This window comes from Pelophylax lessonae, assembly GCF_965119305.1.
Source record: "Pelophylax lessonae genome assembly, chromosome: 1".
Classification (NCBI taxonomy): domain Eukaryota; kingdom Metazoa; phylum Chordata; class Amphibia; order Anura; family Ranidae; genus Pelophylax; species Pelophylax lessonae.
Genome location: NC_138768.1, coordinates 562286400 through 562299920, shown reverse-complemented (window position 1 = coordinate 562299920; position 13521 = coordinate 562286400). Strand labels below are relative to the sequence as shown.

Below are 13521 nucleotides of genomic sequence, written 5' to 3'. Positions count from 1 at the left end.
GGCCCTAAGGTTACTACAACATGGTTGTGTTTGTTTTTAACCACTTTACCACTAGAGGATTTTGCTGTCTTAATTCTGGGCCACTTTTTGCGATTCGGCAAACTGACAATTGCGCGGCCGTGCGACGCCATACCCAAACTAAATTTGCGTCCTTTTTTTCCCACAAACAGAGCTTTCTTTTGGTGGTATTTGATCACCTGTGCGATTTTTACTTTTTGCGATATAAACAAAAAAAGAGCGTAAATTTTGAAAAAATAACAATATTTTTCACATTTTTTTATATGAAATTCCCCCCAAAAAAAATGTAAAAATCAAAAATTTTTAAAATTTTTGGCCAATTTGTTTTCTGCTACCTATGTTTGGTAAAAAAAAATCACAATAAGCATATTTTGATTGGTTTGCGCAAAAGTTATTGCGTTTACTAACTAAGGGAAAGATTTCTGTCATTTTTGGTGTTTTTTTTTAACGAGTAATGGCGGCAATCTGCGCTTTTTTTTTTTTTTTTGCGGGACTGCGACATTGTGGCGGACAGATCGGACCCTTGACTGACATTTTTGACACTTTTGGGGGTACCAGTGACATTACTACACTAATCAGTGCTATATATATATATGCACTGTTACTGTAAAAATGACACTGGCAGGGAAGGGGTTAATTTTATTGGAGAGGGAGGGGTTAATGTATGCCTGGTGCTTACTAACGTGTGTGGGGGGAGGTGACTGAGTGACGCAAGGACAGATCGCATGTTCAGCTATGCTGAACCCTGCAATCTGACCCTGCCTGTCACTTAGATCCGCCCACTTGTGTTTACACAAGCGGCGGATCTCCAAACTCGATTCCCCGACGATCAGGGAAGAGCAGTGGTGATCGCCGCTGCTCCTCCCCTGGCCCGACTCCCGCTGTGACTGAATACAGCGGGTGCGAGCCTCCGGCGGCGCGCGCGTGCCTCCGGCGGCGCGCGCGCGCCGCCGAGAGAGGGGAGTGTCTGGCGACGTAGGTCTACGGCGCCAGGCGATAACGAACCACTTTGCCGCAGTAGAGCTCGAGTGAGCAGACGGCAAGTGGTTAATTATGGGAGTTCAGAAACAAGTTATAGACTCATTATGTAGATCAGACATCTGCTGTTATAAGTGGGCACAACTGGAAAAAAAAAAAAAATAATCTACAGTATATGATGCAGCAATCCTTTACACATTAAAAAAAAAAAAAACAGTAAAAATTATTTTTCACATAACTATGAAAAACCCAAAGGTAGATAGGTGTATCTTTAAAGCGGAGTTCCAGCCTAACCGCACACTCACCTGTCCCACAGTCCAGCGATGCGCCGTCTTCTCCCTCTCTGCTCCGCGGCGCCGGCATCACTGATGTGGGTTGCGCTATGCGTCGTGATTGGCCGGCAATCTTCTGGGACCTCTGACATGTCCCAGAAGATTGCAGGGAGGGAGGGAGAGAGGAGAACTTCCGCTCAGGGCGCGGCGGCGCTCCGAGCGGAAGTGGGAGCGGGTACATGTCAAAACTAGGTACCCGCTCCCCCCCCCCCCCCCCCCAAAAAAATGACATGCCAAATGTGGCATGTCAGGGGGTTAGGACTATTTAAAGCGGAAGTTCCACTTTTGGGTGGAACTCCGCTTTAAAGTGGAAGTTAACCCTCCTATCGTTTTCTGCCAAGGAAGCTGCCATCTTGGCCTCTGTTTGATCTTCCACTGCCATGATGCTGCACATGTGATCAGTTATGACACCAGCCAATGAATGGTTTAACAGTTTGGTTGAGAGCACAACCAATGTGACAGTTAAATTTCCGACACATGCTGGGAATGTAACTGTTTTTTTTAAACTGTTAAATTGATGGGTTTTCTTCCACCTTAAGCTTTATTCACACCTTTTCATGCATGTATATTTACAGTAGAGGTCACCCTATGTGAACCAGGGATCAATCTAAATGGCACCCCAGTGTGAATATGCAATATAAAAAATTGCACCTGTCCCTCGCATTCACTGCACAGCCTAAGCCCCGGTTCACACTTGTGCGAGTGCCGGGTTCGCATGTAATGTCGGAGCGCACTGCTCCTTCATTACATGCGATCGGCTGTGCGGTGCGAGTTTAGCCATACACTTTGTATGGCTAAATTCGCACCGCAGCCACAGCAAACACGCACAGGGACCCTTTTTGGAAGCCGCATCAGGATCGGATCGCACAGCGGTTCACACTTGTGCGATCCGATCCTGTGCGAACTGCACGATCGCACTGCGATATGCGATCAAACTGGGAGTTTCGTTAAGATTACATTGACACCCCCAGCGTATCGCATATGGCAGTGTGAACTGCCGGGGGTGCGTGTGCGATGCGGGAACAGGCTGCGGATTCGCAGCCTTCCCGCACTCGCATAAGTGTGAACCGGGGCTAAATGAAGTGCAGATACATATATTTTTTATTTTATTTATTTATTTTTCTTTGCTTATTATAAAAATAAAAATTGCACAGGTGTTCAAATACCACCAAAAGGAAGCTCTATTTGTGGGGAAAAAAAGGACAAAGGTAAAAGTAACGCAGTGCCGAATCACAAAATAGGGCCTGGTCATTAAGAGGACAAATCCTCTTACTAGGATTTCCCCTGAGGTTACTAGGGGTTCCTTGAGCAATTTCTGCCTCATAGTTAAGAAACCACTCTCATAATTATCATTTTAGCTGAGGAAACTAGAGGGTGGAGGCTAGGCGAGTTGTTCTGCATACTCAGGGGAGCTAGGCCAATCCCCAGGCACTGGGCCTGGCAGGGTGGTTGGACTAGCCCTTAAGTATGGGTGAGTCATGCTGGCAAGGAAATTCGGGTGGAAGAGCGAGATGGAGTGCTGAGGAGTCTGTAGGTGGCCTTAAGGGGCCCTCTAGGTCTTGGGGGAGGCCCACAGGCTGGAGGCACGGGCTGGCTCAGGAAGGATCATGTCTGCAGTATGGTGTGATTGGGAGCAAGGAGAGGACAGTGAGTACATCACTACACTACCAAATGTAGTTGGCTTTCTGGAGGGACAGAGTTGTTGTTCATCCCTTCATCGTTGTCCTGTTGTCCTTCGAGATCTCCGGAGCAGCCAGGAGGGCTGGTAGGACCCTCTGTGTAGTGGAGCTGGGACCAGATCCACAGAGGGAGGGGATATACTCCTGCAAACAGTTACCTTAAGTTTGTTGTACTTTCCATAAGGACCAAGGGCCCTTAGTCTATAATGGACTTTTGCTATTAACCTACAAGGGATAGTGAGTTTGTACAGAAGGAAGCAGTTCAGGATTTTTGTGCAGAGGAAGATTGTCCCCACGTTTTTGCAGTGTTCCTCATCTGCTGGGAATCACATACACCCATTAACCCTATAAAAGTTGTTAGCCCCTAATAAAGAAAAAACAAGTTCGGGGACTGATTTCTTATGTCTGGCTGCAAGTGGAAAAATGCATGTTGCCTGAATGGGCAGGAATAGGAGAGTCGGCTATCAGCGGCCCCTACAGAGGTAGTGCTACAAATGCAATGCTAATGGAAAGCTGTTAAAGACTGTAGATATACAACAGGAGATGATTTAGGACTGCAGGCATAATGCAAGAGATGATCAGAGATCTGGAACATGCTATTGAGGTTGTTTGAGACTGTGGACATGCTGTAGGAAACCATCATAGACTGAAGACGCATTACATGAGACTGCCAGAGATCACTGCTTTTGCAACCTCTTTATAAATCAGTGCTTTCACATTTGTGCTTCCTACAGCCCTTTAAAAATGATTTGTTCCACATTTGATATTTCTTTCTGCTAGATCCATTCTAAAAGAGCAGAGAGGGTAGGAAAAAAAAGGTAATAAGAGAAATGGGGATGGAAAGTAAGGAAGCATGCCTGCTTCTTCTTTTTTTTTTTTTTTTTTAGTTAAAGTGGTTGCATACTAGCACATTATGTGAAACTTCCCTAAAACGAAACTGAGATGTCAGCACTGCAGCCACGTCCATCTTCACCCGCCATGCTTCTGGGTTGGCGGGCTCTGGCTTTGTGACTGGCCGGAGCCACAATGGCTCCTGGTCAGCGCGCTATGGTTATGTGCAACAAAGTCAGATACTAGCGTACTCATCTTCTGTGAGGTACTTACCCAAACTTGTTCCACGGAAGCTCAGTCCAGTTCGCATTCACGTTCCTGTGGGAAGGTGTTTTCCACGTCGCCCATGAGGGGTCAATTTTGACAATCTGGTAAACCCGTGGTTCGTTGGGCGGGACTGACTAATTTGTAAAGATGATTTTGCCATTACTGACGGTTCCTGACGAAGCAAATATTGATTAAATATCAAATTGTGAAACGCGTTGAACCCGGCATATGAAGTCTTTGCACATTAGTTATACAGTTTGTATTATGACCTTCTGGTCCACTTCAATGTATTAATGTTTGGATAACTTCAATAAAGCTTTATTATATTATTTTATTACATATGCTCATCATTAGGGACAACCCGATACCCTTCAAAGTCCTACAATATTAGGGCCACAACACTAGTGGGTCTGATGACCATACTACTAGATGTGCCCCTTTTTATTTCCTTTTACCATATCAATACCTGGATGTGGGTATGTAGGTTGTTCCTCTTAAGACTGATGCAGTAAATTACTTTACCTGTTGCGTGAGCTCTGTTCTCTGTATCATTACAGCGGGTCTTCACTGCATCGGAATACCACAAACCAAAAACGTTATTTAATTAATTTTTAATATTCAGAGCAAACTCCCCCATCAATCCATGTCATAATGCTTTATCTGAAAAACTTTGTCTGAAAAACTCCCCCTAGCATTTCTGGTTGGTAAAGGAAAATTATTCATGTAGCATTATTTCCTGCCCTTAGCTCAAGTATGCATGCAGGATGCATGCGGGACAGTTGGCTTAGCTGAGAAAACCCCTCCTCCCCTCCTGAAGACTCCTGGGATGTATGACATTATTTGCCTAGGCAAGAAACCAGGAAGTAACTGAAGAAATGAAAATAAAAAAGTTTAAAACAAGTGAAGAATATGATATACTTTCCTATCTATTTACTAGTTCTAGCAGCATGAGGATTGAAAATAATCAATGTTGATAGGGAGAGTGAAGTTCCACTTTAAGGACTTCAAACTACAGACAAGAAGGACTCTGGGTGTCAGGTAAGTGGCTCGAGGACACCTGGATTTAGGCTGGGTTTACACTTATGTGAATTGGATGCGGTTTTCCCCACATCCAATTCGCATGACAGGAGACTGTGACCGGCTCTCAATGGAGCCGGTATGCACATCTCCGGGGCAAGTGCTGAGCGCATTGTACAGGGGTCCTGTGCATCTTCGGCTCCGTTTCAGGTCCAAATTTAGAAAAAAATTTGGGCCCGATTCGTCCCTGAAACAGAGAACAGGGACGCACTGGACCCCTGCTGTGAGCCACATGCCAACCGAGTGTAAACCCAGCCTCAAGGTGTGTGTGTGTGTGTGTAAATACAGGGAATTTTTTATTTTTTTTTAAATTGTAAAATAAAGCCCCATTGACCATTCTTTTTTGAAGATTTTAGTTCCCTGGCTTTCATGCTGAAGATTTGGCTTAATTACTACTTGAAAAGCTACCTGAAACAAGTATAAAGAGAATGAATTTTGACACTCATTTATAATATGTTGTTTTTGGGTCTGTGACTAAAAAGTACTGAGACCTGGCATGGTTGGACATCTAGCATTTTCAAAAGGCCAGCAATGGCCGCCCCCAAACTTCATTCACCTACAATGCAAACCATCTATATAGGAAAAAAAGGTGCTAGCTCAGAACTAACATTTTTGTCCTAGGATTTGGAGAATGACAGCTTCTAGATTTTTAAAGCTTTCTAGCTTTTTAAAACCGTTGTTTTCCTTCATAAAATATCCTCTGTAAAATGAGAGCGCCGTTTTCGATCTTCCCAATATTGTTATGTATGTAGAATGTGGACTCTCCACTATGTGTGTGTGCGTGTACATGGAATGTGTTTTTTTATTGTGGAGCCTATATGGAAGCAATGTGAATGCATATTTGAAAACTTTTTAAAATGTACTTAACAGAGTGATTTGACAGAACAGCAAAACTCCTTGGCCCAGAAAGAAGCTATTTTAAAAAACCCGAAAAGAGAAGCTTAAAAACAATTTGCTCAAGGACTTACAAATGCATGGCAGAATGAGCAAAGAATGATGTATTTTTTTGTCGTTGTCTTTGTACCTTTCGTGAGAACTAAGCTTAAAACTGCTCCAACCTCCCTTCTAACTCCTATATGAACTACCCTGTAAAAGGAAGATGTGTACTGTATACTTGCCTATAATCAAGATGCTCTGGTCCACTCTTGTGATCTCCCCTGTGGCCAGTTTCAGGGGAGAGGAGAGAGCGCTGACATTGGATGGAATGCCTGTGCAGTGACCTCACCCATTGGCTTGCTATGGGAATCCATTGCTGGCAGTTCCTCCTCTACACTGAAGCAGCCACTGGAAGCTGATCATAGGACCAGAACGGCAAATATATATAGTCCATATTCCTTTGACATGGTAGTTGGTATAGGTGTTAAAAGGGGCTTGGAGCAGTTTTATGCTTGGTTTGTTCTAGACTTGAATTCACATATGTAATTATACATGTGAACAGCCAAATTTTCTCATTTACGTAGGCTTGGCTTCCTTCTTTACATGTGCTACACAATAGTTGTTTCACTGTTCTTCACAATGGGAAAAGTCAGCTGGCTCATTGAAAACCCCTATTTGGCTGATACCTCATCTCAACGGCTGACTGGAGTTAAAACCTATTTTCTTCTAGTATTTGAAGTACCCCTATGTTTAATGCAACAACAAAACAATGAACGAGCCAGAATTTACAAAATGTCAAAGAGGACTTTAGAAAGACATGCCAACGTACCATCTTCTAGCACTCGGCATGTGAACCATCGTGATTCAGACCTCAAATCAGATGTGGGTGGCAGCAGCTCCAAGAACTTTTATTTCTATGAAATCCACAGTCCAGGGCTAAACTCAGGAGCTGAATGAATCAGCACTCCAGAGGTGCGATTAAAAGCAGAACATTGTAAACAGAACTAGGAAGAAAGTGTCTGCATTGTGTTTACATAGTAAGTGTTGTGGTGTATGATGCCACTGCCCTTCCTTTTATTGCAGCTACAGTATATATTGTTAAGGCAGCCTATTCATTTTGAAATCATACTAAAAATAACCAATATTTTTTTTTCTATGTCGTGTGCTTAGTGGTGTGCTAAAGAGCGGGTGCTTTTTCACACTGTTATAGCTGTAGAACTATATACTTACTATTTTCTGACTAGCTCCATGGCCGCATACAAATGGGGTATGCTCTACCCTCACTCCTACCCCATAGGACCCCTCTCCCATAAATTTTGAGGCTGGTCCAGGTCATATGCTCTGTAACTAGCCTACTCAACTAGTGGGAGGGGTCCTATACTGTCATGGAGTTATTTGGGAAAGGAAAATTATGGTAAATATTTGATAACAACTTTATCTTTTCCTGACCAACTCCATGGCAGCATCCAGATGGGAAATCACCACCACCAAAAAGGGTGGGAAGCTGAAAAATTTTAAATTCAATCACAACTCTAGCTAACAAACTTTAAGGCCAAACATTAACAGAATAAGGATGGTAGCTTCACTCCACAGAGAGCCCTGAAGGTATTAACAGAATAAGGATGGTAGCTTCACTCCACAGAGAGCCCTGAAGGTATTAACAGAATAAGGATGGTAGCTTCACTCCACAGAGAGCCCTGAAGGTATTAACAGAATAAGGATGGTAGCTTCACTCCACAGAGAGCCCTGAAGGTATTAGTAAAGGAACACACCGTCACCCTACAATTACTTCCAGTGCCCCATGACAGGGAGCCCACGAAATAGACATGCTAGAGTCAACCCTTGAGGCATCTAGCCAAAAACATTATATTTAGTTTTGGTCAGGGAGTTATGGGAATCTTCTTTTTTATTTTTCAATGTGGGCACACGGTTACAAAAATACATTTTTAGAATAATGGGGAACGTTTACAACGGTCTGAAAAGAATTGTATTGCCATCTGTGCCTAAAACCTACAAGGCTTGAATTTCTAGAAAAAATGCTTCTGTTTTCAGCTAATGCTTGTTAAACTATTTTATCTTTTCAGCTAACAAATGTGAAGAACGCAAAGTCCCGCTTTCTGTGCAACATAAACTTCAAGCTCAATGGCCAATCCAAGAGCAAATCATACTTAAGGAAGAGTTTCTTAAAAAATACAAAAATTCTACAATAACAAGTAAGACCATATTGGCCATGCTTTCATTATTGGCATTTTAAATACTCTAGATGAAATAATGTTCACACAACACACCTTTTTATTTTAGAAGAAACTATTGATCTGTTGTACAGATTCGCAAACTGCTCTGGCTTGCATCTAATTTTTGGACTGAATGAATTACTAAGAAATACACATGATCAGTGGAATAGTTCCAATGCTAAACTACTTATGGATTACTGTGCTTCAAGGAAATATAACCTGTCATGGGAACTAGGAAATGGTAAGTGTAAAAAAAAAAATGCCTCTTGATAAACGATGTGTAAACTTGAAACCTGCTGTATGTAGCAGTGCACATATACTTGTTGTTTTACACTGAGACATTTTCTGTGCAACATCCTGTGTAACATCCTGTATATGTTAACAAAGTTGTTAAAGTGACACTAAACAATATCCTTATTCTACAAAATAATCTATACACTTGCTTTACTCAATAGTTCTGCAATATTTTGTTAATTAAATTGTTTCTTACTATGTTTTTCTGCCTTCTTGAAACATCCACTGTATGTTCCCGTACCTTTCCTTTTGCCCCTGACTTCCATTTAATTGGAATACGGTAAGCAGTATACGTTAGTTGTGGTCACATGAAAACAAGGGATGCATTAGGGTAAATAATGTTTAGGCTTTATAACCACTTTAATGCAGAACTTTACTCCTAACAACTTGATAAAAAATAATGTTCTTTCACCACTTGCCGACCGCTCACGTTGACCGTACTGCGGCAAAGTGGCTCGTTATCATCCTCCCCTTCCCCTCGACTCCTCCCCTTGTGGGCGGCGCGCGCGCGCCGCCGGAGGCTCGCTCCCGCTGTATTCAGTCACAGCGGGAGTCGGGCCAGGGGAAGAGAGGCGGTGATCACCGCCTCTCTTCCCCGATCGTCGGGGATCGAGTGTGGAAATCCGCCCGCTTGTGTAAACAAAGCGGGCGGATCTCCTAAGTGACAGGCAGGGACAGATTACAGGATTCAGCATAGCTGAACCTGCGATCTGTGCCTGTGTCACTCAGTCCCCTCCCCCCACACACGTTAGTAAGCACCAGGCATACATTAACCCCTTGATCACCAATAAAGGTTAACCCCTTCCCCGCCAGTGTCATTTTTACAGTAACAGTGCATATTTATAGCACTGATTACTGTAGTAATGTCACTGGTATCCCCAAAAGTGTAAAAAATGTCAGTCAAGGGTCCGATCTGTCCACCGCAATGTCGCAGTCCCGCAAAAAAAATCGCAGATCTCCGCCAGATCGCCGCCATTACTAGTTAAAAAAAACCCAATAAAAATGACATAAATTTCCCGTAGTTAGTAGCTGCGATAACTTTTGCGCAAACCAATCACAATACGCTTTATTGCGATTTTTTTTTTTACCAAAAATATGTAGCAGAAAACAAATTGGCCTACAATGTTAAAAAATTTGGATTTTTACTTTTTTTTTGGGGGGGGGGGGGGCTCATATAAAAAAAATGTGAAAAATATGTTTTTTCAAAATTGTCGCTCTTTTTTTTGTTTATAGCTCAAAAAGTAAAAATCACACAGGTGATCAAATACCACCAAAAGAAAGCTCTATTTGTGGGGAAAAAGGACATACATTTAATTTGAGTACAGCAAAGCACGACCGCGCAATTGTCCGTTAAAGTAACGCAGTGCCGAATCGCAAAATATTGCCTGGTCAGGAATGGGGTAAAATCTTCCGGTCTTAAAGCAGTTAAAAATAGGCTCATTGAGAATTTTTTTGTCAAAGACATGTAGCTAAATACATTTTGGCCTAAATATATCTCACAAATTGAATATATTGGATATTTTTTAACTGTCAAAGTAGAAAAATATTGTTATTTTTTCAAAATTTTTGCATTTTTTATTAATATTGCAAAAAATAAAAAGCGCAGAGGTGATCAAATACCACCAAAAGAAAGCTCTGTTTGTGGGAAAAAAAGGACGTAAATTTGGTTTAGGTACGGCGTTGCATGACCGCGCAATTGTCAGTTAAATTTGCACAGTGCCGAATCGCAAAAAGTGGCCTGGACGTAAGACAGCAAAATTCTCCGGTGGTAAAGTGGTTAACCACCTCAATACTGGGCACTTTTACCCCCTTCCTACCCAGGCCAATTTTCAGCTTTCAGCGCTTTCACACTTTGAATGAGAATTGCTCAGATCATGCAACACTGTATCCCAATGACATTTTTATATATATTTTTTTTCACACAAATAGAGCTTTCTTTTGGTGTTATTTATTTACCACTGGTGTTTTTATTTTTTGCGCTACAAATAAAAAAAAAAAAAAAGACAGAAAAGTCCTGAAAGTGTGTTTTTTCTTAGTTTCTGTTATAACATTTTGCAAATAAGTAATTTTTTTTGTCCTAAATTTTGACCAAAATTTCTACCGCTACATTTCTTTGGTAAAAATTAACCCAAGTCAGTGTATATTATTTTGGTCTGTATGAAAGTTATAGAGTCCAAAAGCTATGGTACCAATCATTGTAAATCACACCTAATGTACTGACGGCTTTCATCTAATTTCTTGAGGCCCTAACATGTCAAGACAGTACAAATATTCCCCAAATTACCCTTTTTGGAAAGTAGACATTCCAAGGTATTTAATAAGAGGCATGAAAGTTTTTTGAAATTGTAATTTTTTTTCCCCACAATTATTTGGAAAATTAAAGAAATAGATTTTTTTTTTTTCTGGTGCTAGAATTATTGCGATCGCTCTGACGTTTGGGGAGATACCTCACATGTGTAGTGCTATCGCGGTTAACGTATACATACGGGACCAACGTGTGCATTCGCCTTTGCATGCGGGGACGGGGGCGCTTTAAATTATTTATTTATTGGTGGGACACTGGTACACTAACAGATGTTTTTGTACACTGACAGAGGTTGATCGGCCACTGGCGGACACTGACAGATGATGTCACAATGGTTACAGATGTGATGAGATACTGACAGATGTTTTGTACACTGGCACAGATGTGATGGGACACAGACAGATGTTTTGTGCACTGGTACAGATGTTTATGGGGGCACTGTGTCAGATGTGTATGGGGACAGGGACTCTCGCGGTTGGTTCTGTGTGTGGGGGGGATCTGTGACAGCCCTGTGTGTAAAAAATCATCCTTACACACAGAGCTGTCAAAGACCTTGCAGATTCTCCCGCTCCGCACCCCCACTGAGCTCTCATTGAGTGAAGGCTGTGAATGGACACAAACGTCATTGATTGATTGGGAGGGCCAGTCACAGCGCCCGTTTCCCGATCCCATCTTGGCTGTGTCCTGTAATCACAGCCATCACAGGCTCGTACCACAGCGGGGACACATTCTGTGGGATGTTTTAGAATGCCCACTCAGACCGACAAAAGGCCCGACAGTGGCTGGGTGGGAGGAGGTAAACAAGGAAGATACATTCAACATTAATGATTATGCTACCAAAATGAGCGTGTGCTGTAAATTGCCTCTAGTTTTCTCTTGCTGGAGGCTGCCATTTTGCTGAAGCCCAGGGTCCCTGAACAGCAATAAATCACAAAACATAACTAAACCTATCTACTTAACGGTTTCAAAAGTCACATTTCTGGAACGCTAACTGTCATATTTGTTTGTGTCCTCAACCAAACTGTCAAACCATAAAGTGGTTGGTGTCATAACTGATCACATGTGCAGCAGCATGGCAGTTGCAGATCAAACAGAAGCAGCTTCCTTAGCTGTAAAGGATAGGAGAGTTTAATTCCTCAATAAGGCTGTCAGCAGATTGGCCTCTACAAACTCGATAGTGCCTAAAAAAAAATAGAGAGCAACTGAGCATGTGCAGAGCAGGGTAAGACCGTGTATTACTGGGTTTTAAAACTCATAGGCATTTAGTTTTAATGTTTTACGTAGCTATTCCTGCAAAAAGGGCCAGTTTGAAGTGATCTAGCAGGACCTAATTTTCTGAGTACTTAGGTTCCACTTTAGGTACTGTTTCCTTCCCTGAATTTCATCATATGGATGATGTAATTTGACTTTTAAGAAATCCAAACATTGTATTTCAGATTTAATATTGCAGTTTTAGGCTTTTGTTTGTTTGTTTGTTTTTTAGAGCCTAACAGTTTCAAGAAGAAGTCTGGACTGTATATTGATGGCTTTCAGCTTGGCATGGATTTCCTGAGTTTGCACAAGCTACTCAGCACATACCCCAGCTACAAAAATTCTGGAGTCTATGGTCCTGATATTGGCCAACCTAAAAAACAGTCTCAAAAGATGCTGACAAGGTAGCAATTATATATTTTTATTTAGATATTAATGGGGGCGATCATTACTATGCAACAGGGCAGCCGTTTGGCATGGGACCCAGAAGGCAGTAATGATCACTGTAGAGGTGGTTATTACTACAGTGATCCTTTACTTTCACAGGTATCCACCAGGTTTGGAATATGCATACTTGCATTGATCCAAGCTGAACCAATGTAACTATGCAACAAGAAACATACCTGGAATTCTACTTAAAGTGGAGTAAAGAAGGGTTAGAAAACTTTGCAATATATTAATCACTGCCCTCATTGGAAAGTTTCCCCACTTGACTGAGACCAATGATAAGGGAAAATCGTAAATGTGACAATTGTCAGCAGAGCAGGTTAGGGAAACGCCTGTCTGACAAGTGTTGGAATGGGATTTCCAATCCCTTTTAGGGATTTCCTTTATCTTTCTGCTTTCCTGGTAAGGACACAGACTACAAAAAAAAAAAAAATGACAAAAGCGCTAACCCTTCTTACGATATCCAAAAATAATTGACTGACAATCCAGAATAATTTGGTCATAAATTGTCAGATTTTTTTTTATTACACACTTCATTTGACATTACATTCTAACTGACGGGTGTGGGTGCAGATGTACGGCTCTGAACACAGACGGTGTTTATTTAGGGCCACTCGCCCACACCTGTCAGATTAGGACTTGCCATATGCTAGTGCAGGGTTAAAGCAAGCAGTGATAGTCTCCCCCCTTACTGCCTGTCAAATGCTGTCTGAGGAAAGATTGCACTTCAGAGAGCAAAGCATGTGTGAACAAGCCTTTTTTTTTCTCTTCTTCTTCTTTTAATGGTTCCTTTCTCTGCAACTGCACTGTACACGATTGAACAGGAAGTACTATGTACAGAGGCTATCTGTTCTCAAACTTAAACATAAAAACTGGAACCGATCCCCCTGTGGCTCCCCCTGCAGCACCTAAAAGCCAGTGGGAAGGAAAGG

General features: G+C 42.1%; 1 protein-coding gene across 1 annotated transcript in view; it reads left to right on the top strand.

Annotated features, from left to right (window-relative positions):
* Positions 1 to 13521, top strand: part of HPSE (heparanase) — a 50196-nt gene that overhangs the window by 15064 nt on the left and 21611 nt on the right. The window contains exons 3-5 of the mRNA XM_082260795.1: positions 8143 to 8271; positions 8360 to 8533; positions 12375 to 12546. Coding sequence (XP_082116921.1) covers positions 8143 to 8271; positions 8360 to 8533; positions 12375 to 12546 — 475 coding nt within the window. The remainder of the gene's footprint in view (positions 1 to 8142; positions 8272 to 8359; positions 8534 to 12374; positions 12547 to 13521) is intronic.